A 26,660-nucleotide genomic window follows, 5' to 3' on the forward strand; every position below is an offset into this window, starting at 1 on the left:
GTTTTTGGCTCTGATGTTCGGCTGGAGTAAAGCGGTCATTGTCTGGAAGTTTTCTATCTTGCTAGGCTGCCCCTTTCTGTTTTCTGGCTGGAGAGAGCAGGCTTTTGAGGAGCTCTTTTGGTCTGTGCTCATTGGTGTTTATGGGTTGCTGGGGTTTTTTAGTTTCTAAGTCTGGAATACATGAGGGAAAAAGAGAATCAGAGTTTACCAGCATATCCTGCCTTGGATTCTGACGTCCCTGGCTCTTCTGTTTTCTTTTCTCTATCTTTCAGAATCTTCTTGTTTGTTTTTATACATAATTTCCAGGGATTTTAGTTGTATTTGGTGGGAGGAGTAGGGAAAAGCATACCTATTCCATCTTCCTGGAAACAAGTCTATTTACCACTTTTGAAACTGAAAACCAAATCTTCTTAGAACAATTAAGTTTCATATTTTTGGGAAAGGATTCTTTTTGTTAATAATTGCTGAAATATGTCTCCTATAGCTATTAAGGTTTTTTTACCCTTTTTCTCGTCAGTGGGCTATTATTGTGTGTGAATGTTTGTGTGCATGCAAACTAATTCCTTAAAGAACTCGAATCTCAAAACTTTAAAAAAGAAATTGCTATTGATTTGATTCAGCAATAAATACACGGGAAGGAGAACATGGCCCCTGCCTTGTAATCGGTGACATCTCCATTAAAAAGCACGTGCTTATTAAAAGCTTACAGCTGTTAACGTGTTAACGGAACCTGGTAGAGGGCCCAAGAAACCAGGAAGGTGGATCATGTTTTGGTAGGTGCCTTGCCGAGCCAAGAATAAAAAGAAAGATCTTTAATTCCTGCATGGCATCTTCTTTGCCATCTCTCTTAGAGGCCCTGGACTTTTGGCCTAACTATCCTAAGTAGCCTTTTATGTCTGGCATAATTAATCTTCACTTTACTCGCTGGGAAATTCATTTAATAATTTATGTAAATAGCTCAATAAGGTTCTTGAGTGTACACTCGCAATATTTATCACGTCATCTCCAAGTGCTGGAGAAGTCTTTAATCTTATAAAGTTATGCACTGATTGCAGGGGTGTGCTTGTGTGAGAATCTAATAATTTAACCTGAATGGCTACTTAAGATGACTAGTGAGCAACCTCTAATAGCAAAGAAATGAGAGCTGAAGGTCAGTGTAACATGGTAGAAATGGAGGAATTAGATGTAGTGAGTTGATTCTGAGCAGATATTCCTGTGGCTTGATGTAAAACTTTTTGATAAACTTAATTGCAAGTCTTCTTGTTATGTTGTCTCATAGTGTTTTCTATTTTAACTCATTTTGGTTGGATTTAGAGTTAAATCTTCAGCCATGTGTGGACATTTCTTAATTATGACAAGACCTGCAGGGCTGAATACTGTTGGGTATGAATTGGATACAGCAGTCACTAATTAGTTACTATTCATTATCTGCCCACAGGGTGTTTCTTTACTAGCCTGTCTTCCTTGCATTGCTCAAGAGACTCAACAACAATTGTTATATTAGTAAAAAAAAAAATCCTTTTAAAATAATATAAAATCCTGAATGAGAATCATCTTGGAGCACAATAAAGAAAATTATCCTTGTGAGGAGCAGCTTGAATTGCTGGCATTGGATTTGTAATTTGAGCAGGCTTCTGATTTGGACTGTGTGTTTGAAAACTTTTTTGGCTTCCATTGCTTCATGTGATGGTTGTGTGTCTCTTGATCAGCACTCGAATCCACCCTGAAACTATAATTGCAAATGACTGCTCATCTCTTTGAGGTGTTCCAACTGGGGCTCCAAAGTGAATTTTGTGTATGCCTCATGGACTTTATTTTATGTACTCTTATTTCTGATCACCAAATATTGTGCAACTATACCTAACTACTTTGTGTGACTTGGTAACTGACAATTTTAGATAAGTTAGTCATTTGGACAAATGATAATATATAAATTTTACACAGAAAGAAGTTCAGTCAATATATATATATATATATATTTTAAATATATCTTTATTGATTTCAGAGAGAGGAAGGGAGAGGGACAGAGAGAGACAGAAACATCAATGATGAGAGTCATTGATCGGCTGCCTCCTGCACACCCCCTACTGGGGATTGAGCCCGCAACCCGGGCATGTGCCCTGACCGGGAATCGAACCTCAAGCCTCTGGATCATAGGTTGATGCTTCACCACTGAGCCATGTGCAGCAGGCCCAGTCAATATTTTTAATTAATGAATATTTTAATAAGATATGTGATCTAATGATCTTTTAGTAATAGTGAAAGTGTCAGTATGTTCTTTATCTTCTGTGCCAAATATTAGCCCCGGTTATGCTATATATCCCCATGATTATAATATACATTTATGTGATTCATACATGAATGTTATAGATATTTTAAAACAATTCTTTTATCAGCTTCATCAGATGTTGTATTGACATATTTAATACTTTCAATCATGCAGACTGAAATGAGATCACCATTTTCTTTCTAGACCTAAAAAATAAAACAAAAAGAAACATGGAGTTATTTTTATAAAAAAATCAATCCACAGAATGAAGAAATATTGTTTCAGAATAAAGAATTCCTACAAATCCATTAAATAGGTGATCCAATGGAAAATGGGCAAAATACTTAAATAGCCATTTCTCAAGAGAGGATATTTAAATGGTGTACAAACATGTGAAAGATGCTCAGTTTCACTGGCCACCAGGAAAATGCAAATTAAAGTCACATACCCAGAAGAATGGATAAAATTTAAAAAGATGGAAAATACTAAGTGCTGGTAAAGATGAGAATGACCAGGACTCTTATCCATTGCTAGTGGCAGTATAAATTTATGCAATCACTTTGGAAGTCCGATCTGTAGTATCTGCTAAAGTTGAACGTCTCCAATATTTGTTGTTCTTTAAAGATATTACATTTTAAAAGTTTTTGATTAAAAACAAACCACCTTTTGTAAAACAGCAGTAGGCATCATTATGGTAAACAGAAGAAACCCTGAAGAACAGGATGGTGGGCCCAAGTTCTAATTACTTCTGTCCCCTTCCAGCTGGGTGAACTGGGGCAAGTGTGAGTCTCAGTTCTGTTCTCTGGGATCAATACCGCACCTTCCTGAGGGCAGAGGGATACATTCTGTGATTGCTTGGGTCCTTTCTAACTCCTAGATCTAAGATCCACCATCTGTTGGTACTCGGAAAGCTCTTAACTAGAGTGCTGATGATCCAAATTATTCACGCCACCATTAATTTCCAATCCTCTGCTCTGCTTACATGTTCAATTATAAAGATGGCCCCAAACACAATAAAAAGTTTCAATGTATGTAGCAGAGTACACTCTTAATACTATAGATCATAGGGCACCTTACCTTATCTTCACCCCCAAATTGATCTCTTGGTTTTCTTGGGGTTTGTTGCTGTGCAGCAAGGATGCTTCTCAGAAAATGTTCCATATTGGTGAAGAGGAGAAGATCTTGGTTTTTCTTAATATACTGTAGAGAGTGGGGGGGATAAAGCTGATACCTTTGCTCCTATTTCTTTTAAGTACTTTTAGGTGTTCTTAGCCAGAATGTGGGCCTCAGAGCACTATACGTAATTCTGCTTTCAAAATAAACCAAGGCCCTGGCCGGTGGCTCAGTTGGTTGGAGTTAGCTCTGGTAGATTGGAATTTCTGAATATTTAGCATCAGGATCCCAATAAACTTATTTATTCACTAACATAAATATAAAAAGCCTACTCTGTGCCTGGTACATGGGTGTATCAGGAGACAAAAACATCTCTGCCCTTACAGAACTTACATTCTAGCAGGGGAAGAAAAGTAATAAACCACAAGCATAAGTAAGTAAATTATGTAGCATGTTAGGAAGTGATATAGAAAAGGAAAGTAGAGCGGAGTAAGGGAGAGCTGGTGGACAAGGGATAAAGAGGGTTTCAAATTAAGGCAGGCCTCATGGAGGAGGTGACACTTGAACAAAGATGTGATGGAGGTAAGGGGTTCTGGCATGCTTCAATGCCTTAGACCAGGGTTTCTCGACCTTAACACTGTTGACATTTTGCGATGGATGATTTTTTGTTGGGGGGGCTATCCCCTGCATTGCAGCAGTTTCCAGGACCTCTACCCACTAGTTGACAGTAGCAGCTCCTTCTCCTGAGTTAGGACAATCCAGATGTCTCCAGACATTGCCAGATGTCCTGTGGGGAAAGCATTGTTGCTGGTTGAGGACAACCACCTGAAAGGAAAGAGTGCTGCAGGCAGAGAAAACCCTTAAGAAGAAACTGAGCGTGCCTGGTGTGTCTGAAGAACAACAAGGAGAAAGTGTGATTGCAGTTGAGTGAATGAAGGAAGAGCAGTAGGTGAGGGTGGGAGACAAGGGGACTGGGCTTTTTGTTGGCTTTAAGTGAAATGGGGAGCGACTGCAGGATTTTGAGTAAACCTGATTTTCTTTTTTTTAAATTCTCACCCAAAGATATGTTTTTTAAATTTTAAGAGAGAGACAGAGACAGAAGGGGCAGAGAGAGAGAAACATCGATGTGAGAGAGAAACATTGATCAGTTGTCCCCCCGTCCTGCATGCACCTTGACTAGGAATTGGACCTGCAACCTTTCTGGTGTACAGGACAATGCTCCAAGCAACTGAGCTACCTGGCCAGGGCCTGATTCTCATTTTAAAAGAATAACTCTGACTACTGTGTTAAGAATAGACAGAAGAGGCAAAGTTGGACTCAGGGACACCAGGTAGTATTATCGTAATCCAGGCAAGAGATGATGGTGGCCTGCACCAGGCTGGTAACAGTGTAAGTGATGAGAAGTGGTCGGATTCTGGATGTACTCTGAAGGCAGAGCAACAGGGCCTCCTGATGGATTGGTTGTGGGGTGTATGTAACACAGAGAGAGGTTTTAAGGAAGATTTTGGCCTGAAAAAACAGAAGAAAAGAGTTGCTGTTAACAGATGAGGCAGGTTTTGTGTGGAGCAGGTTTAGAAATAAATTAGGGGCGTGCTGGGTTTGAGATATTGATAGCCATCCATGTGCAGATGGCTAGTAATCATTTGGATACATGAGTGGAGTGAGAGAGTTGATTGGACTGGAAATAAAAATTCAAGAGTCATTGACTTATGGATGGGATTTAAAGTGGAAGGCTGGATGAGATCCCCAAGAGGAGTGAATATAAACAGAGAAGAGGAGAGGACGGGGCTTAATCCTGGCCCTTCAACATTGAGACGTCAGGGAGGAGAGGCGGAGGGACAGCCAGAGAGGTAGGAGGAAACCAGAGGCCGCCCGGTGAGGAAACTGTAGCAGGAGAAAGGGATCAGATGGGCCAAGTGCTGTTGTCAGATGGGGACAGAGACAGACGGCTCTCTGGCTGTGGGAGTTAGGGTAACAGAATTCTGCGATCCGGATCAACATCGCCGTCATCATCCACCACGAAACAGATCTCTGACTCAGTAACTAATGGAGACTTGGCTACAGAGAAATGTATATTGAACATTTGCTCCGGAGTCAGGAAACCTAGAATTCAGTCTTCGACCTACCAGCTTCATGATTTGGGGCAAATTGCTTGCTCTCTGCTTTAGTCACAAAATGTGACTAAAAATAAGTATGTGACCTATTTTCTGGGAATGCTGGTTGGATCAAATGAGACAATATATGTAAAAGTGCCTTGAAATTTGTAAAGTTTTATATAAATAATGAATAAAGATGTGCTCTTGTTCATAAGTCAAGAGTGAATTGACCTTTAATGGAAGATGACCTTTTTTAAGATCATAGATTTAAATTTTATGATATTTTATTTTTAATAGCTAAAAAGCTGAGGGGAGATGATAATATTGTCATGAAAGTCCTTTAAATAATGCAGTATTAAGAATACCATTGTCTAGCTTGCAGAGGAAACAGCACGCTGTAGGTTTGGGTGAAAGGCTACACTTGGGCATTTGAATTTAGTCTGAGTCACAGTGAGTTGAACAGGTGGAATTCTGCTTACTTATTGATAATGTGTTAGTGGGACATGGAGTTAAGTAACTGGAGCCACATTTGCCATGAATCCCTATACGTGATTCAAAGAGCCAGGTACTCACAGTCTTCTGTGTAGAATATAGGATTTAAAAAATATTATCAGCTGTGGTTTGAGAAGCAGGCTGAGTTTCAAACAGTGTACCACCTGGGGAGGCCTGAAATATGTGAAAAGGTCATGCACCGAGGCATTTTCTCTGTGATGAAGTCAACTTTAATCAAGACCATGTGCTACACAAGTTAAAGTTAGTTACCTCCTCTGATGCCTCTGGCTCCAAGTGAGACTCCAGCTTCCTTTCGATGAGTTTAGAGAGAATATCTCTTCCTCTTTCAGAGATGGGCTGCTCTCCCAGCAGGAGAGCACTTAGGCTTTGGTCCAGCTTGCCACCCTGGGAAGCTGCTGACATTTGTAGTGTGATAGAGAATGCTTCCCTGAAATAGGCCTCCAACCCCTGGTCAAGGAAATGGTGAGGGGCAGTTCAGTACCACTTCTAGGCCATTGCTATTCGAGCTTTAAAATAATAGTTGAAAGAAAAATGGGGCTTGCAATTTATCATCTTTACTTGTCCTCACCATGGGTTACTACTGTCATTTGCAATTATGGTGAGGCTTATGTGTTGACAAAGAAATGGCCACGGGAAGCAGTTCTCATAGGAAGACCACTTCTCTCCAGAATTCTTACAGAGAGGTGCGTGCGTTTTGTCATTCGCTGCCACAGGAAATTTGATCAGGACAGTCTTCTTTCTGGCCTGGCAGTAGGAACCAAAGGCTACCAATAGGACTTCAGTTGACTTGAAATGTTGCAAAGCTTATAGCATTTATGACCCTGGGAAATGGGGTCTGAGTCACAGAGAGAAGCAAACAGCCCTGTGCATGTTGTAAATACCTTGTAAAATGACCTCAGAAAGGCGGGGCTGGAGTCCTGGTGGAAGTCCTGGGCAGTGATGTGGGCCAGGCAGTGGATCAACAGCAGAATGAAGCTCCCCACAGATGCCAAACACTCTCTCCCAATAAACAGTGTGTTTTCAGCACTCTGAGTGGAGAAAATACCCAGACACGGAGAGCTCAGGAAGCAGTTCCATTACCTTGATGTTTTTTCTAGTTTTATAGAGTCTAAAATAACTTTTGAAATCATAAAGGCAGAGATTCCCTGGGCTTAATGGAAATTTACTGAATTGAAAATTGAGAAGACAAAGGGAAAATGATTCTGTGAGTTCAACTCTCTGAATGAATCATTTTCTTCACTGTCTCCTCAATTTTCTGCTACTTAACCCCACCTTACAGAAAACAAACTATTGGAAACTCAGAGCAAAATTACTCAAGTATCTGTTCTTTTGTCAGTGTCCTCTAGTCACTGTCTCCTTATGCAGTGGTTCCCAAACTTCAGTGTGACTAGGAATCTATTTCTTGGGCCCATCCCAGTATTTCTGGTTCTGTGCTAGGTAGGTCTCAGCATTTCCATTTCACCAAGGTCCCCAAGTGGTTGATGCAGGAGGTGCAAGGACCAGAGTTTGAGAACCACTGTCTTAGAGGGCTCTCAGTCTCTCTTTGTCTTTCATGCCCCCATCGCCATCAGGTCCTCAGATCTCCAGTCTTGCCTAATTGATTTGAAATAATTCATTCTCTTAAGAGGCAGTGGGTTGGCGTGGAAAAGCCTTAGGTGATTTGGAATCAGTCTGAGATCTGTCCCTGGAATCAGCTGTGGGTGGCAGCACAGGCTAGTGGTTAAAAAACGAGTTTGGGTCAAATACGCCTGGACTTAAGTTTCAACTCTTGCTGACACTGTGATCTTGGACAAGTTCTGGGTCTCAGTTTCCTAATTCATAAAATGTAGATAACAAGAGTACCCACCCCTTAGGGTTGCTGTAAGTTGTAAATGAGGTAATGCATGCAGGCACATGGCCAAGTGCATGGCACCCGGCACTCAGTGAATCCCATCAGTAAAATGGGATTAAAGCCTTGCCCACTTCATAGATTGCTTTGAGGATCACGTGAAATAGTGCCTGGAGAGGACCATATATGAATAATTTTTGGTCTTACTAAGTCTCCTACCAACCTACTAGTCAAGTATAAATCATTTCCTAGTCTTCTAACATTGATTAGCAGTTCCTCTCTCACAATCCTTGTTTACCAAAGTACTGTCATCAGTGTTAAAGTCTATATACACTGGCTTAGAGTTTCCATCAAGGTACCACCAGTCTACATATTTGAGGATCTACCAGAATGGGAACAACTTAGATCCTTTTCGGTAGAAAGATGCTGATTGCATAGGATTTCCTGAAGCTGGAACCATGACTCTTAGGAGAAACACGAGTCTGGAACCACCAGCTTTGACAATGACAGAGATTGATTATTAGGCACGAAGCCATTAGGATTCACTGGGCATACGCCAGGACATATTCATTTCCCTGATTAGAGAAAGCTCTTACATGGCGACATTTATTATGCCTCAGCCAAATGACTAAGGGGGAATGCAATATGTCAGGACTTGAGAGGGGAAAATGTTTTGTTTTTTGCTTTGATCTTTGCTATACCCTAGGATTCTGTAACCCCACATCTGGGACTCAATTTGCAGCACCTGATAGAAGAAGGAACCTTGGAAGACATTGCCTGAGGCTTCCATGGCAGGAAGACAGGAAGCAATCTGCAGGGCGATTGCTGGAGCCTGGAAAGAATAAAAGACAAAACAAAAATAAAATCCATCCTTTTGCTAAAAACTTCTCTTGCCACCCAACTATATAACACCAACAAATTAGTGGGATGTAAATGCACTGGAACGTCAATTTAAATTGTAACAGGGTGGAGATTCAGTACACTCTATAGGGAAGTGGGAAGAATATTTAGCTATGTTGACATTTATGCTAACTACGAGAATTAATTCACTACTTTTCTAAATAGAGGGGGGTTGGAGCAGCACCAGGGCTCCCAAACAAGGATGCCTTGGATTCCAATCTGGCTCTAACCTTTTGGTTGTGTGATCTTGGGGAAGTTTACTCAACCACTCTGTGTCTTTCCCCCTCAGTTTTAAAATGAAAAAAAACAAACAAAAAACCCCCCCAAACAGTATCTATATAAAGGAGTTGTGAAGATTAAAAGAGGTAATTCATGCAAATCATTAGAGCATTTTCTGGCATGCTCAAAGTGCTTAATGCATTCTATCTATTATGAATATCATTTGAGAGAGCAGACTTAAGATTGGTAAGATGATTCCTGTCAGTCTCCTTAAAGGAGGGATAGAAAGTTCCCCACTCTCCGGGCATAAACCTAAGGAAGAGCCACCACCTCAAAGCCTCCTTCCTGATCACCTGACCTTGTTGACTTCCAGGATGACTGCTCCACAGAGAAGCCAGAAAGCACACTTACTTGAAGCTGGGGGGTGAGGAGGTGCAAGATGGAGAGGCCATACTGGTAAACCACAAACTCCCTGGCAGAAAGCTCTGTGGGTTGCACAGTTATTAGCTCTTCCTTCTGCATTATCTGAGGTTTGGGGAGATCCTGAGAAGGGCTTTTTGGGGCTACAGAGATGAAGAGAAACCAGTAAAGATTTCACTGACTTTTTTATGCAGTAATCACATATTAAAAACAACACAATTCAGCTTGGAAAAAGTGTATATCCATCCATCCATCTACCCACCCATCCATCACCCTGTGCTATATATGCACTGTGCCCCAGGCTCGCCTGCCCATCTTCATGGAAAAGGGTTGAGTCCCAGTCAACAGGAAAAGAGGAGCCAGAACAATAGAAGGAGGGTCCCAAAAAAATGGCAACAAGTTTTCTTCTATTTCATTGGGCGGTTTGGGGCATTACATCTATTGTGTTCCGAACAGTGTTTGGTGCACAGTAAGCACTCAGTAAATGTCAGCTGTATTGGCAGTCTGCCCCACAAAATTGTCACTAATGGGCCTTGACTCTTTAAACATTTTCTAATGTCGTTTTGTTCTTGAGAGGGCAATGACAAAAGGCTTGGTTAGCATGGTGTAGGAAAGAATGATGAACAGTCAGAAGGCTTGAGTTTTGGTCCAGGTTCTGTAAGACCCCAGGAAAGCCACTTAACTTCTTTGAGCATCAGCTCTCTCATCTATATAAAAATATGTTAATATTCTTCCACTGTCTTACAAGGCTTCAGAGTGTAAACAAGACAGTGCATTTAAAATTGTTTTCAACATTATAAAGTCAATGTCATTGTAAGACAAAGAAGGTTGAAGTAGTGGTGGGAGCTCTCAAAGGAGGGTCTACCTCTCTGCCCATCCTCTGCTTAGTTTTCCCCTAAAGGTAGGCAGAATTAATACTATTAGACTGGTCAAGTTTTGAGGTCAGCAAACTTTTCCTGTAATGGGCCAGAGAGTAAATATATTAGGCTGTGCCAGCCAAGAGGCAAAGTCAGGGGTTAACTTTATTTCTCCCGGTCATCATGTGACCTCATTCCCCTACAAAGCCTTTCCCTGCTTCTCATACACAGTGACCTGCCCTCCTGGGAACTCACCAGCATATGGTGCCCACATCTCCCTGTTGGCACTGCCTTTATGGGGTTGGATAATTCTTCATATGGGGAAGCAGGCTGGGAGCACAGGCTCTGGGGTAAGACTCCCGGGGATTGAATTCCAGCTGAAGTCCTCATTAGCAATACAATTTTGACTACTTACTCGACCTATGCAGAAGCTTCATTTTCCTGATCTATAAAATGGGTAATAGTACCTAGTTCACCAGATTGTTGTAAAGATTACATGTGCTAACATGTCTAAAGATTTAGATTAGCACATGGCATACTGTACAGCACTCCACAGAGATGTTATTCTGACAGTTTCTTTTTGCAACTATTTACAAATGTAAAACCAGTTTTGGCTTATGGGTCATACAAAAACAGATAGCAATCTGGAAGTGGCCTGTGGGTCAGTTTGCTGACCACTGGCCAAGTTCAAAGATGTCCACGGAGCTGTGCTTACTTTCATTACCCCTCTTTCACTTGGGGGATGGGGAAGTTGAAACAGACCTCACTCTTCAGGGCAGGCCAGCCACCTTCTGTTTTGACTCACTTCTAAGCAGTACTATTGGTAATGTGATCTGGGGTCCCTTTTGGGAGGCAAGGCCTTCTCTCTTTGTCTCCTCTGTCTGTCTTTCTGTGTCTCACATTTTTTTTACATTAATTCCTTATGACATGTGGCTAGCTCATATAGGATAAAATCCCAAGATTCAGATTCAGTGTTTAGTGGGCTGTAAAGGGCCTTTGGGAATTCCCTTGGGGAATTGTCCAAGATATTATTACAATGGGACTTGGATTCCTATTTTTTATTCTTTATATGGAAAATCCCTTGGGAAGCTGAGGGTGGCGTGGGGAGAAGGGATTATTGGCAAGGCAGGATTCTGACATTCCTAGTCCCTGGGGCTACACCATTGAATACCTTCAGTGCACCATGATACCTCCAAACAGGGGCGACCAGGGAAAGGTGGTTACCCCGTTTGTGATGTGCTTGTCCTTGCAGTTCAGCTCCCTTCTTGTAGGCTTGGGGCTGAATGCCTAGTTTCTTCAGGATGGAAAACAGTGGTAAGGTCCACATGTCAACTTCATCTGCATCTGAACAGAGGGGAAGAAGTAATTGTTGAAGTAAGGGCATAGAACTGTGGCCAAAGTCAAAAAGTGCCAGCGGAGCATCGGGTGTGACAGCCCCTGAAGCCCCCATGTGCATCCACGCCCCTGTGTGATCCCTTCCCCTTGAGTGTGGGTAGGATCTAGTGATCCATTTCTAATGAACAGAGTAAAGGTGATAAGATCAGTATGCAACAAGACTGCGGCTTCTGTTTTTTTTTCTTTCGCCCTCTCTCACTTGCTCCGAAAGCAGCCAGCTGCCATGTTGGGAGCTGCCCTGTGAAGACCACATGGCAAGAAACTGAAGTCTCTGGCCAGCAGCCAGTGAGGACTTGAGGCCTGCCAACAGCCAAAAGAGTGAAGTTGGACTCCCCAGTTAAACCTGGAGATGACTGCAGCCCTGGCCAACACCTTGATGTAGCCTGTGTGAGACCCTGAGCCAGAGGTCCCTGCTAAGCTGCACCCAGATTCTTGGAAACTGAGAGGTAATAAATGTTGGCTGTTTTAAGCCACAGAATTTTGGATTAATTTGTTATGCAGCAATGTGTAACTAATACATTGGGTTTCTCTCTGTTCCTCCTAGAGAACCTACCTTGGCCACACTCCTACAGCGCCTGAAGCCCTAACTGTAGTATTAGAACTTATCAAAACATGACCAAGATTGGCAGCAGAAGGGAACGAGGGACTAGTGAGCAGCCTTACCTGGCCCTGGCCCCCGATCCTCCAGTCCTAGCCCTGGGCCTTGAGCTCCCGCTAGTGCTGCAGTGAGGCTCTTCAGGAACGGGATCAACAGCGGGCAGGCAGCAGCCTGGTCCCTGAGAGAAGTGGTGGTGACTGTTCCATAAAATCTGTTTCCAGGGTAATTCTCCAAACACACAGGGGCTCCTGAGGCCACAATCTAGGATGAAATAGGATCTAGTTCTGTGCTGGGTTTGACCTGTCCCAAGTGGCTTCTTTAGGCACGTCTCTCTGATGCCCCCGTGAGAGAGGAATGCACGGATCTCCTTAGCCGTGTCCAGAGGTCAGTACCTGGGTGTGCAAGAGCTGGAGGCGGCCCAGCTCCCGCTGGTACTGCAGCTGACCGAGAGCCCTGTCCAGGAAGCTCTGCCTCTCCCTCAGCGCCGCCTGAAACTCATCAGAGAGCCGCTGAACCACCTAGGACTCAGGAAACATGCCCAAATGACAGTGGAGCCTCTTTCTCTTCCCTCCTGTTCCCCTCCCAGCCCACCCACCGCTCCTTGGGCCCACCTATCCCTGAGTATTACGTTGCCCCTGAGAGCCGCCTCCGATGACGCGGGAGGATGTGCTCTTCCCACATGGGTGCTCTTGTTAGCCTCTGAGCGCACCTTCCTGGGACGGTTCCAGATCTGTGGGCTCTGCTGTAGCCACATTTCCTTCTCCTGGCCCTGCAGCCGGCCAGCGGCTTGTCTGAGCTTTTCCGCTGCCTGTCCTAAACTCTGAAGGACTTTCTGCAGGCCCAGAGCCACCTGTGCCTCTTGTTCCCACTCCTCTCTGTCTGCTGCAAGGGACAGAAAAAAGGGCTGCATGGTAGCAGCCACCTTGGGGGGTAGGGAGGAGAAGAGAAGAAAGTAGTTTATTGGAGCCGGGGGAACCTGCCAGGTCAGGGCCAGGGCCTGGCTGGGAGCCGGGGAGATGCGCACACTCGGAGGGTAGGAAGGACTCCTCACTGGGCAGCTGTGGATGCCAGCACCCCTCCCAGAAGCTTTCTGCTTTGGGGATCTGGGCTCAGGGGAGGCGTTGGCACCTTGGGAGAGGAGGCCCCGCTCTGGGCTGTTCTGCGTGCTCAGGGCTCTGGCTCTCCTCTCGGTCTCCTGCAGGCAGTGGGACTCCAGGGCTACGCAGGCGTTCTCGACAGCCCTCAGCTGCCCAGGACAGGAAGCGCAAAGGAAGGGGCCATGGGAGGGAAAGCAGGAACCCTGGGTTGGCTGGGTCATCTCAGGTTGGCCCCTCCCCGCTCCTCCATCCTGCTGAGAGACTTAGGTGACTGAAATCTAAGACCTGGAGCTGGGGAACCTTGGGCCTTGTCTGTCCTGAGATGGGTTCCATTCCTGTGGTCAGGACTCCTCCAAGGGAAACGTGGGCAGTCTGGGCTGACAGGTGGGTGGGGACCCTGAGGTGGTGCTTCTGGGCCTCACCTGCTGCTGGGCATCTTTGCCTGGAGCAGAGAGAAGCTCCTGGCTCAGGTCCCCCAGGTGTTCCGCTAGCTGTAGCTCTTCGTGTTCCTGGTGGCACCAGTACTGCTCCCGGGCTCTCAGCTCCCTCTCCAGGGTGTCCAGCTAGCACATGCAGCTTGTTTAGTGCCTGTAAGCCCCTTCTCACAGCCCCATGTGGTCTGGCTGAAGACGCCCAAAGCTGCTCAAGACGTGGGCCTCCCCAACCCCTGGGCTCCATGACTAAGCTTAGTGAGGCAGTGGACTTGTTTGTAAATAGGAAAATAATAACCATGCTCCTTCTTCAAGCTCCTAATCCCCCCTCCTCCTTCATTCTAACACCTGGACTCTGCAGAGTCCCCTGTCCCCTTGCCCTCTTCCCACCTTCTTCTTGGGAGCCCAGGGGAGATGAGCACGTGGGCCTGGGAAATTATTCTCGCCTCCTCACATGACCCCTTCATATTCATCTGCGAGACTGAGTGGGGGCTAGAATTGGAATTTCTTGGCTTCTAATGAGGCCTTTTACAACATATTCATCTTTGCTTCTGAAGCTGCAACCAGACTGAGAGTGTCTGGGAGGACCCTAAACCATTTCATTTCCTGGAGATCTGCCAAGGGCCGAATTACTGCAGTAACCTCCTGACGGGGCTTCCTGCTCCAGTCTGGCCCTGCTCCCACCCTCCTCTGCACTGCTGCCAGAGGGAACTTTCCAGAATGTTTATTATTTATGCACATGCATAAGCATGAACCTGTCAGTCTGAGAGGAGGTGTGCCAGCCTGTTAATAGAGGCTGCGTTTGGTGGGAGAGATGAGGAGAGGTGAGCAGTGTTCTGACAGGAGCACTATGTGGGGAGCTGATGGCAGAGGGAGTGTGCAATGGCAAGGAGGGGGCTTTTGCTTCTCCATTTACATACTTAAAAAATGTAGCAGGGTTATGAGTAATTTATTTTCTTTATGTGTTGTTCATATTTTCTGAATTTAAAGGCCTTAGAAATATTCCTATCTGATCGTATCCCATGTCTACTTAGAATCCTTCAATAGCTCCCCATGGCTTTCACGATAAAAGTCCTATCTCTTGGCCTCAGGCAAGGCCACGAGGCTGTTTCTGATTTGCTTCCTGCCTCCTCACCGGCCCACCGGTTGCCTTTGCCCCGTACCTTCCTCATTCTCCCGGAACACCTGTGGTCTCACACCTGGACCTTGGCACTTGCTGGCCCCTGAGGCCTTTCTCTGATGCCTTCTTCAGGTGTCAGCCCAGGTGTGGCCTCCTTAGGGCACCTTCCTTGAATGCCCCTCCACGTGATCTAAATAGCCCTCATCTGTGCTACCTTAACACTGCTGGAAGCCGCAATCACACTGACTGGAACCAACGGCCAGTCTGAACCCTGTCTAGCTGTCTTTACATCTCAGCACCTAACACAGTGCCAGAAAATAGAAGGTTCTCCGTATGTAGCTGCTAAGTGACTAGAACAAACTCCTCTTACGTACCAATCCAGGGTCTCTCGCTCCCCGGGGCAGGGCTTCCAGCACCTGGACAATTGGCACCACCACTCTGGCAGAGGGGTCCGTTCGAGCACCAATGACAGGACCAAGTTCCCCAGTCAAGGGGTCTATGGCTTGGGCCCCAATCGAGATTGGGACAAGACCTGTGGGATGCCAAGCCCACCACTGGTTTCAGTAACCAGTGATGGGCAAAGAAGGAAGGGGCAGTCATGGGAAGAAAGAAACATGGCTGGAAGGGAGTTCGAGAAGCCCTTAGAACCCCCTACCCTTTGAGGGGCTGGGTGGGAGGGTTTCCTGGTGGTCACAGACCCTGAGGGTGGGGGTGGGTGGTAAGTTTCTGAAGCCTTTAAAAGGACCAATTTTCTCAGTGGGGGATTAATGACCTGGGGTTCTGGGGTTCTGGGGTTCTGGAATTTCTGAGCACCTTTATTTAGGGTTTTAGCAGCCCCAGCAGAAGCATCAGAATGACCCCATTCCCTGGCTCATGAGAGAATAGACTGTATGTACCCCTCCCGAGGTTTACTGGGCTTTCTCTCCCAGGGCTAAGTCATATTCCTAGGGCTTTCAGAGGCCTCAAGTTTCCTCCTACCTTTGCCGTTGACATCTTCCATCGAACCTGCCAGGGGTGTGGCATCAGTAGTATTTCCATCACGTTCCATGCCCAGGACAGGAACCATGAGCCCTGAGCCCTCAGGATCTGGAATCTCCATCCCATACAGGACTGGGACCCACAGCTCTGTCCCGGGATAGCACATCATTCCTAACACAGGAGGCAGGGACACGGGGAGGAGAAGTTGAGGGTTAAGTGCCACATGGAGGGTCTGTCCATGCTCAAAGAGCCACATCCTTGACCAGAAAGGCTTCCTGGAAAGATGGCAGTTGTTTCTTTGGGGGCTCAGCTTAGCAATTTAAATGCAGAAGGGAAGAACTGAGTGGCATCAGGATTTTGGGGAAGCTGAGAACAATTTCTAGGCCACACTGAAAAGGTGGAAGAGAAGAGGGCAAACATTCATGAGTACCTACCCTCTGCCAGCACCTCAGCCAAGAACTCCTTATAAATTATATTTTCTTTGGTCCCACAACTAAATGTCTGGAGTATGTACTATTTTAATCCTCATTTTAAAGATGGTAGACTAGAGGCAGAATGAGGTTTAGTAACGTGCCCAAGGTCAGAGTTAATAGATAGTGGGGCAGGTCTTCAAACTCAAGTTACTTCTGACACACGCTGGGCAAAAGGGAGCTTCGAGAAAGAGTGAGCGAAATAAGCTCTGGGAAGATGCTGCTTCTACTTTCACTCTCTAGCCTTCCTTGCATTAGTGCTGTGTCAGAGCTGGAGGAGCTGGGTGGGCTCCTTTCCTGAGTTTGTTGATGGGAAGTTGAAGGCTGTTGCAGGAATAAAAGTGAGGAGAGAGTTGAGGACTTAGGAGACTCAGGATTCAGGCCTGGCTCTGCTGCCAACTAAATATGAGACCATGATTGGGCAACTCTCACGAACTCCTTGAAGTTCAGATTCCTCAGTGTAAAATGAGTAACATAGCACCTATTATGGTGTTTGGGGAGCCTATGAAAAAGAGAATGTATATACTTTACAAACATAAAGTGCAAGACCCAGTGGGACTGGCAAGAGATTAAATGACAGGGACATAGACAAGCAATCATGGGGTCAGGGCATGAAGTCATTGAATTCCTCTCTCTTCCCTCGTGTGGGCCGGGGTGTGCAGGGCTGCAGTCCTGTCCCTGAGCTTACAGGCTGAGGGTCATGGAATCACCAGGTAATTCTGGGCCTGGGGTTTCAGGGCCCTAGAGCGTTTGGCCAAGGTCAACCTGTACCTATTTTGCCACCACTGGCCTCGATGCCATGTGCTGCCTCCAGCTGTCTCTCCAGCCTCCGAGCCTGCTGCAGGATGTGATGCAGACTCAAGGCCAGTGCCCGTCTCATGTCCTTGATGGCAGCCTCCAGAAGCCCCTGTCCCCTCGATACTGGCCTCTGTTGGCACTGCCGGAGCACTGCAATCACTAGCTTCTGGGCCACCAGCACATTGGCGTCCAGCAGGGCCTGTGACCCTCCCACGTGGGGCAGTGTCAAGCCTTCTTGTCGGGAAGCCCCCTGGAGCCGGACTGTCTTCTTGCTTAGTGGCTCCACAAAGCTGTCACCAGGCATCATGAGGTTCCCCGAGGCATCTCGCAGCCCTCCCAGTGCCAGCACCTGACCTGAAAGTGGGAACCCAGGAAGTTGAGGTGGGAAGGGGGTGCAACAGATGCAGGCAAATGAGGCATGAAGGAGGACCAGGGCCGAGGGCAGAGTGAGCAACAGAGATGGGGAGAGTAAGGCGGGGAGAGAGAGCAGAGAGAGTGCAGGGTGGTGGCAGGAGGAGGGATGATGCCCCTCCTTGGTTAAAAGCATCCATTTACTTTTATTGCAGAACCAGCTCAGTTCTCTTTTTCTTCCCTCGGGCACTGTGCCTGAGATGGGGAAGGGGTGAGTAGAGCCGGGAGAGAGGGAGAAGGTGGCGGTAAGAGGCAGAGAGCGCATGGCGGGTGGAAAGTTGGGGCCAGGGATGGAGCCTGCAGCCCTGGTCGAGGAGGCTGAGAGGAGAGGCCTGGGAAGCGAGGCCAGGCAGGGAGGAGAGGTGGGAGGGCAGCACCGAAGGCTGCCGGGAGACCTGTGTTTTCATCCAGCCCGACTCCTAGGATTGGTGAGATGCCTCCTGTGACTGGGTCCTCCATGGGGCCCCCCAACTCTAGAGGGGCCAAGGTCTTGGTGAGGGGGTTGCAGTATGTCCCCCCAAGAGTGAGCCACTGCCTTGTTTGGGGGTGCAGAGTCACAGCCAGCACGGGCACCTCGATGCCAGTAATGGGGTCTGTCATGAGGGCACCCAGCTGTGAGGTCCTTCTGGGCTGCAGGACAGGCAGGCGGGTGGCTGGAGGGGAGCCTGTGGCTGGACAAGTTGGATAGGGCACATAGGGGAGGACGGGAGCTTCTGACCTTCGGACGCCACCTGGACAGGGAGACAGGGAGACAGGGAGACAGGGAGACAGGGAGACAGGGAGACAGGGAGGCTTGATACCCTTCCCATGCCAGCCTTCCTCCCTTGCCCTGCAGAGTAGGGGCAGAGAGTGGCCTTAGGCACCCGCGTTCTGTCATCTAGCAGCTCCCCTAACATGGAGCCCTCTGCAGGAAGGACGTTAAAGTAAAGAAGGGGAGAAGGCGTTTGCTGCTCTGTTGGTCACCGCGTCCCACTGTGCAAGGAGAGCCCCGCTTCCTGTGCTGGGCGCCTAGGGATTCATTCCGGAGGGTCCCAGGGAGCCCAGGGCTGCTGCGCTAGGGCTACTTAACGGTCAGGGGCTCACCAGAACTGAAGTCAGTGGTGGGCACCAGCGTGGCTGCCTGCAGATCGTATCCCAGATTTCCAGCCTGGGGCAGTACCCGCCCCGTGCCAGGGTGGATGAAGTAGTCATGGGGTATGGGCCCTGCGTGGCCACTGGCTGGAAGCATTGCGCAGCTGGGGCCAGGGACCATCAGGTTGGTGATGGGATTCACACTGATGTCATCAGCGCCCTGTTCAGGGCCTGCTGAAGCTGCAGGAAAGCAAAGGCCTGCTCAGCCTCAGCCTGAGGCCAGCGAAGCAGGCCAGAGGCTCCCGTGGCTGGCGACTGGGAGGAGCTGGCAGGAAGCCCACCACGACCCCCACAGCAGGTGCTCCCTGAGGGCAGGAGACCTCGTCTTAGGGACTCCACATTCAAAACATGACCCTGTGACATCATACTGTAGGCTGGCAGTAGCCGGAAAAGCCCTGGAAGATGGTGGTGACAGACAGGATTGGAGGACTGCCTGAACTCACATGCCCATAGGCTCCCAAAGGGGTCCTTCTCCCTCTTTTCCTTTCCAGGCACGTCCAGCATTTTCCAGATGTGGCCCTTTACACTCATCCTTCAGGCTTTTGCTCTCTGGAAGTGTTACCTTATATGCAAAGCTATGCTTCATGGTGGTTTTGTTTGTTTCCTTCTACGTTCCTCCCATTTCTGAGGCTCCCTCCTCTGCAGCACAGACACTGGCCCCAGGGCTGCTCAGGAAGCCCCTCCCGACACTGGGGGTTTCCTCCTCCCTTCCTCCCCTGCAGTGCGCCGGGTGTGGGACTGGAGTTTTGCAGGGCTTGTCACCCTGAAGGCAGGGCCAGGTTTCCTGGGGGCCTTGGCTGAGGCTGAGCAGGCTCACCTGGCCGCAGCAGCTCGGCCCCTGTGCCTGTGCCCAGGACACCCCAGGCCTTCAGGCGGTGGCCCTCTTGCAGCAGGGCCCAGGACAAGTGGCCCAGCACAGCGTCCAACTGGGGGATTTCCCTGCAGTGAAATGGGGAAGGGCTGATCAGGGGGAGGGGCAATTCCTCATGCGTAAGGACACTCTGGTGTGGTCAGTTCCAGGACCCTGTAAAACCACACTCTTTCCTCCCCTGGTGCAAGTCTCACAAAGTCTGACTCACATTCACCAGGTACACACCCTTCTGGGTTCTGCCCAGCACGGGAGGACCTCTCGGGCCAAGAGTCTGTCTGTGCCTTCAGCAGCCGCTGAGCCGCCAGCAGCGCTGAGCAGAAAGAAGCCCACTGCTCCTGCCTGGCACGGAGGTCTTGGCGCAGGAGCTTCAGTTGGTGACTAAGGCTTGCTGCATACTCTCCTGCCAGGTGCCTCCTTCGCCTGGCCTCCTCCTCTGCAGCCCTGGCAGCTGCTTCAGCAGCCTGGGGTCAGGGACAACCAATAGGCTTATCTGTAGGGGCTACAGCTGCCAGAGACAGCAGCCATGGGGACTGGACACCCAGCTTCTCCTGGGAATTCCAGAGCATTCTGAGTAGGCATGGCAGCAATGGAAAGGGGGAGAGAAATCCCCAGGGCTGGGCATGGAGCTAAAAACCCTGGGGCCTGGGAACTGAAACTGGTAGGAGAGGTGCTCAGGGGAAAGCCTGGGCCTCAGTGAAAGGGGAGAGTCACGTTTGGGCGCAGGGACCAGTTGGGAAGGCGTGAACACAGCCCAACCTGTTGATGTTTTCTCTCGGGACTCCCCAGAAGCTGGTCAGTGGAGACTGGGATGCTGCGCTCAGCACCCCACAGCTGCTGGAGGGAACGGGCTTCACTCACAAGTCTGAGGCAGAGGAGTTTGAGCTGTGAGAGGGTGGAGTATCCTGTGAACTCCTGCAGCCACCCAGCCACGTTCGCTGCTGTGGTTGCACCGCCCCCTGCTGGCAGTCCGTGGAGGGACTCCAGAGGACAGAATGCATAAGGCACTTGGAAGGCCTGGCTGGAGAACAGCTAGCTGAGGCAGGTCCCCGCAAGTTCCAGCTTGCACATTCTGCCTGGGGAACCCCTGGCCCAATTTCCATACTTGAACTTCCAGTGTGTTCTTTTTGTTCCCAACGTCTGTCACCTACTGCCTGAATTTGTTCACCCAGATGGGCTACTGAGGACCAGGAATGGGCATCTAAAAGAGACTCCAGAAGCAGGATTGATCTGAGGCCCTAAGTCTCATAAGCTTCATCTTAAATTTAACCTGAAGTCTTCTATCTCCCTTCTCATATATTCTCCTTTTTTTCTGATTCCTTGTTGATAGAGGATTTCTTTAGGTTCTGTGTCCCAGATTCCCAGAGGTGAATCTGTTTCCAGTGGCACCTGCTTGTCGAGCTTCTGCACTTACCTCTTCCTTGGTCTGGCTGAGTTTGGTTGTCACTGACAGCGACTGCCTGAGCAGGATCCCAAAAAAGGTTTCTGTGTCAAACCACTCCAGGTCCACCTGCTCCTCGGCCTCCCAGCTCCCACCTATGCAGGGATGGGAAGCAGGGTTATCCTCCTGAAAGGCAAATATGAACTTCCCTACAGGTCCTCAGTGGTCTAGACAGAGTCTTGCTACTAAAAGCGGTCCTTGGATGAGCAGCTTTGACTTTGCTGTGGAACTCCTTAGAATGCAGAATTCCAGGCCCCATCCAGACCTATTGCAGCAGAAGATCCCCCGGGAATTCGTAATCGCTCTGAAGTTTGAGACAAACAAATGAATTTCAGGGCTGCTGTCTAAGGACCGTCCTTTGAGCAGCAAGGGTAACGGGTGAAACACCTCAGCACATAATGCTTTCCGCAATTCGCTCCTTTAGCACAGGTCCTTTCCCGAGAGGAATGGAGCAGTAAGTAATCTAGGAGGGTGAACAAAGGAAGCAGGAGCTGGCTTTGGATTTGGAGGTCCCTCTGACACTCTAGCCCAGGTTTCTCACTCACCGTGACCTCTCTCAACCCTGGGGGTATCAGCGTCTCGGTGTGGTTGGCCTCTCCTCACTGATACCACCCCAGTTCTTGGAGAAGCGTAGGCATCCAGGTTGTAGCCTTGCTGATGCATCCTGAAGGTGGGGTGGGGAGCGGCCTTTCGGGCCCAGCTCAGGCTGTGACACTGAATCTACAGGGCATATAATGGGGCAACGTGAAGGGAATGGGGAGTGAGAGAGAAACATCCTTTTGAAGACTCTGAGAAGAGGAAGATCCCCGCTCAGCTGCTGTTAGGGAGCGCCTCACCTTCTCTTGTTTGGACCATTCTAACAACCAATACATCTCCTTGTGGCTTTCTCCTCTCTAATTTATCTGAGTCATTTTATTGCTAGTGTAAAAATAAAAGTCTTACCAGGGTTTTTTCATTGCTCAAAATTCTTAATGGATGCTCAGTGCCTAGACCCTAGCCTAGAGGCCAAAGTCCAAACTTCTTAGCCTTGCCCACGAGACCATCCACAACTGGGTCTCTCTCCCAGTTCCAACCCCATGCCAGTCCTAGCACCCTAAGCTGCAGTCTGGGGACCCCGTTTGGTTCCCGGAGCAGGTGACTGCTGAGTCACGCTTCTGGCTCCCAAGTGCACTACCCCCCACCTCCCACTCACCAGCGCCTGTTAGTGCAGGGACTGCATTCTTACAGTCTCGTATTTCAAGCCTCCTTCAGGGATCACCTCTTTGGAAAAGTCTGTCCTGACCCCCTAGGGAGAACAGTCAACTCCCTCCTTTGTGCAGCCGGGTTGCTCTGGACACACTGTCACCATCGCTCCGTGACACTTGCTCACCTGTTTGTTTTCTTGTCTAATGCTCACTACTAAACTTTGCCCTTGGAGGCTATACCTTCCTAACTTTGGCATTTTAGCAACTATTACAGTGCTTACTGCAAAAGGGCACCAGAAGAGCCATTCACACGGGATGGGAGGGGCACGTGTCCAGATCTACTCACCAACAGGAGCAGGCAGAGCCCCAAGAGCAGGGCAATCTCTCCCAGGACTCCTGGCCAGTCAGACCTCTTCAGGGGCCCAGGGATCCTGGCGATGCCGGTTTGGGAGAGATAACTGGGGGTCGTGGAGGCAAAGGGCCCTTCCCCAAAGCACTGGCCCCCTGGTGGGAGGGTACGGAGGTACTGTGTGGAAAGAGGTCTGTTCAGCCTTTGTCCCATGTCTGCCAGAGACTGGCCAGGGGACAAAGTGGGCGCCCTGGCCTGTCAACACTAGCTGAATGGTCCAGATCCTTGTGCAAACCTGGGGGAAGCAGGAGCTGTATTTTCCCTGGGAAACGAATTCATGTCAGATAACTGTCTGTCTGGAGAGCTGTCTGCATGGCCCCAGGCTGGTCAGCACAACCTCTGGAAGTTGTGTTGACAGGTTGAGATACTAAATCTTGTGTGTGACCAGGACAGAGCACCTGGATCTGTGGTGGCATTGTGAGCAGGTCACTCGGTGAAAGCCTGTGCAGATGGGCCTGGGGTTTACGCCTTCAGGATGAAAGAGGGTGGGGACAGGAAATGAGGCGGAGGGCTGCGAGAGAGGGACAGGCTTTCTGATCTGCGCAGGTGTGCAGTGTATTTTTAGCCTCACACTCGCCCCCTCATGCATCACAGGTTGGGCTGCTGTGGCTCCACCCCTTGGCATCCCCAGAATTATCTGTTAGGGCTGAAACTTGGGGGGCATCTCCTTCTCTGGAGATCTGTCTGGGATGGTTACGAGGCAGTATTTTTTAAAGAGAGAAGAGATGGTGGGATAATGTCTTAAATGAAGCAAACCACCATAGACAGACCATCTTGCGGTGCCAGTTGCTGCTCAGACGAAAGACATAGACTCCGGGCTGCAGGAACTGCTGAAGGAAGAGGAAGGGGCCTCGATCACGGAGCCGGGCCCCCTCCGCCAGGGCCCGGAAGCGCCCCCAGTCAAACTCCCCCACAGTGTTATAGAAGTGGCCCCTGGGGACGGAGAGAGGAGACTGTGTTGTCTCCTGGAGGTGGCTGGGAGAACACTTCCCTCCAAGGCCTCGATGGTGGCTCGGCAGTTCCTCTGGACACTCACAGGTCATACTCGGGGTAATGCTCACGGGTCACCAGGAAGGCCAGCGTATCATTGATTTTGAGGCAGACTGTGGGGTTTTGGATGCCCGACTCTGGGGGCGACAGATCATCAAGGCGTGTGGAGTTGAGGCTCAGGGACGAAGGAGGGCTCAGGTGTCCTTCCCCTGACTTTCCTGGGCAAGATTCAGAACATGAGGAAGAGCAGCCGCTCTTCAGATGGGTTCATGCGGGACCTGGGAGGGGTGGAGAGGGAGAGGAGAGGCAGCAGGTGTCTTGGGGGATGCTCACCTGCATCCTGGCCTGGGGGCCTGGGCTCCCCGAGGGGCAGGCCGAGGGCGAGCAGCAGTTTACGACCTGCTCTGGTCAGGCCCAGAAAACCAGTCCCTAGAACAAGACAGGGCTCTTCTGAACCTGCAAGGCCCTAGCAGAGAGTTTTCCTGTTGCCTGGATACAACTGACACTGTCCATCCCTGATCCGCACATGGAAGGATTCAACTTTCTAAAGCACTGAGGGGTGAGAATCCACATGGACTTCCTGGACCTCTCTTGGGGGAGGTGTCACCCATCACCCCAGCATCTGCTTGGAGGGACAACGCTTACACCAGGCATTGACTAGGCTTGCCCACACTGGGCCTGAGCCATGGGCCTCCCTGGGGCTTCCCTTTGTCCAGCTCTCTCACCATCCATCTTGACCACATACAGAGGGACAGGCTTCTGCCTTTGGTCCAAGTTGCAGGGATGGCCCACCGCACGTGGTGAGGAAGGCTTGTCCAGAAGGTAAAATTCCTGGAAACAGGAGTCCAGCGTCAGCCCTTCCCTTAGGACACTTTGAGGAACACACTGGCCAGCAGGGAGTGAGGAGAGCACAGGGCTTCCTCCAGCCCTGAGTGTCCTGTTGGAGGGAGGTGCTGGGGAATAGGTCTGAGAGCTCCATGGCGCAGGGCAATCTGCAGTCACGACTCTGGGTATGTCTTTTGCTCATGTGGGAAGGTTTCCATGACAGTTCCCTCCTCTAATGATCACAATTACCTCTTTAGGGAGTTCTATAGGATGGAATTAAACTGACAATGGGGCTGCTTCTCTGGTACCAGAGATTGTGCCAATGATGTGGGTCAGTGAGCAGGACCTGGGCCCATTGCTCATGAGCTTCCCACACGCTCCCCTTAGGAGGCAGAGGCAGAAGGTGCTGGGTCTGCGCTGTCAGCAATGGCCCAGCTCAGCAGGGGCTGGACCTCAGGGCACACTGTACCTGGCTCTCGGCGTCTTCAAGAGTGGAAATCTGTGGAACACCCTCAGAGCAGCTGAGCTGTAGGACATGTCTCTGTTCCTCTGGGCACAGGGGGCCACACATCGCACTTGAGTGTTGTCCCCAACACAAACAGAGCCCCAAGCTTGGGTCATAGCCACGGGCATCTCCTGGGGTAACACATACCTGCACAAAGACTCTGGCTTCTTGCGTACAGTTCCCTTGAAGAGGTTCCCCCCAGTTCTCCCCAGCTTCAGAGTGTAGAGAGCAGGTCTCTGCATTTCCAGAGAGGGTTAGTGGGCTCTCTCCACAAGGGGTGCAATATACCAGCTGCCTCCTACCTCGTGGGTGCAGTGGTCATTCCATTGATCCTTGGTCAAACATAGCCCCTCCTGGTTCCAGGTGGCTCCAGCCTTGCAGTTCTTGTGTTCCCGCTGGACACAGCCCCTTGGCCCTCCAGCATCATGGTAGCCCGGGAGACAGGGGCATTGCCCATCACTGGGCTAGGGTTGGGGAGGAAGGAAATACAGATTCGGATGGTTGCAGTGAACCACACACAATCCCTTGGCTGTGACCCTGCCTAAGATGGGACAGAAGATAGGGCAGGGGAAGGGAAGTGAGAGATCCACAGAGCTGGACAAGAGTCAAACCAGAGGGGAGGGTTCCTGGCACATGCTGGTTAAGGTCCATTTCAATCAGAAAAGCCTTGGGGATTACAGGAAAAGAGGGATTCACAGGCGTCTATGTTGGCTTATAGGAAAAGTTAGTTGGAAGGCATTGGGCCAGTGTGTGTTTTGGGAGTGGTCACAGAAGAGAACAAGGAAATTCTGCCCTTTCCTCCGAGCAAGGTTGCCAGATTTAGCAAGTAAAAATACAGTTAAATTGAATTTCAGATAAGTAATGAATAATTTCTTAGTATAAGTATATCCCATTCAATATTTGAGACATACTTATACTAACAACTTATCCATAATTTATCTGAAGTTCACGTTTAGCTGGGTACACTCTTTTATATGGCAACCCTACCCCCAAATCACTTGGAAACCTGAGCCAGTCCTGGTCAAGTTCAACCTGAGCTGAACATGACTAGAGACCAAAACAGTCTTGGAAATGCAGCCTGTCCTTGGGTCCCACTGCCAGAGGACATACCTGGAACACTCGGCCAGGCCCTGAGCAGATGCACGTGTCCTTGCCCTCTTCTGGCTGGGTGGCTTCGGAGCCACAGGGAAAACAGGCATCCTGGCCAGGCCAGGGGTTGAAGAATCCCCGGGGGCAGAGGTGGCAGAAGGAGGTGTTGTGGGGACTCACTCTGGAGAGGAAAGTTCCAGGGGGACAGGGAACAGGTGGTGGACCAGGACAGAGCCTACCTGTGGAGTGACAGTGCAGAGTAATTAGGTCTAACGCTAAGCTCCCGGGAGCTGTGGGTCCCCAGGTCATTCCTAAGTGGATCCCTGCCTGCTCTCTTCCCCCACTAGAGCCTTCTGACAGCCCGGCTGTCTCCTCAGCATCTCCCCTCAAAGCTGTTTTTCTCTCCCCACTCAACTTTACCCCCAACTCCTTTAGGGCTTATTCAGCCTAGCCCTTACCCTCTGGACACCCCTGCTGGTCCAACTCTTCTTCTGCACAGGGCATCTCATCCCCACAGACCCGAGGATTCCCCCTGTTCAGGCACGTGGAGCTCTGGAGGGCAAAGCAGAAGATAGCTACACAGGCCCATGTCCCAAAGGGGAAAATCCTCACCTTCTGGGCAGAGGCGACAGTGGAAGGGAGAGAGGCAGACATGAAGGTGGGGGGAGGAGACACCGAGAAAGACCTCTAGGCACCTATGGGGCC

The 26,660-nt window shown here is 49.2% G+C and overlaps 1 protein-coding gene across 1 annotated transcript; it reads right to left on the reverse strand.

Annotated features, from left to right (window-relative positions):
- Window positions 1-165: 165 nt before the first annotated feature.
- On the reverse strand, window positions 166-26,609 carry LOC148091931 (uncharacterized). Its single transcript, XM_087822147.1, has 31 exons — window positions 26,414-26,609; window positions 25,977-26,194; window positions 25,169-25,330; window positions 24,831-25,013; window positions 24,262-24,367; window positions 23,870-23,965; window positions 23,583-23,754; window positions 23,317-23,479; window positions 22,484-22,663; window positions 21,499-21,673; window positions 20,927-21,048; window positions 20,272-20,397; window positions 19,741-19,976; window positions 19,462-19,583; window positions 18,597-18,824; window positions 17,909-18,244; window positions 17,076-17,456; window positions 15,835-16,005; window positions 15,231-15,388; window positions 13,728-13,868; window positions 13,337-13,454; window positions 12,918-13,090; window positions 12,601-12,726; window positions 12,274-12,469; window positions 11,440-11,559; window positions 9,350-9,501; window positions 8,565-8,651; window positions 6,873-7,019; window positions 6,241-6,438; window positions 3,347-3,469; window positions 166-171 (listed from the first exon to the last, which is right to left on the reverse strand). Exons 1-31 carry the CDS (start codon window positions 26,607-26,609, stop codon window positions 166-168), a joined length of 5,118 nt encoding a protein of 1,705 aa, XP_087678273.1.
- Window positions 26,610-26,660: the final 51 nt, after the last annotated feature.

Source organism: Miniopterus natalensis, chromosome 11, assembly GCF_054644295.1.
Source record: "Miniopterus natalensis isolate mMinNat1 chromosome 11, mMinNat1.hap1, whole genome shotgun sequence".
Classification (NCBI taxonomy): domain Eukaryota; kingdom Metazoa; phylum Chordata; class Mammalia; order Chiroptera; family Miniopteridae; genus Miniopterus; species Miniopterus natalensis.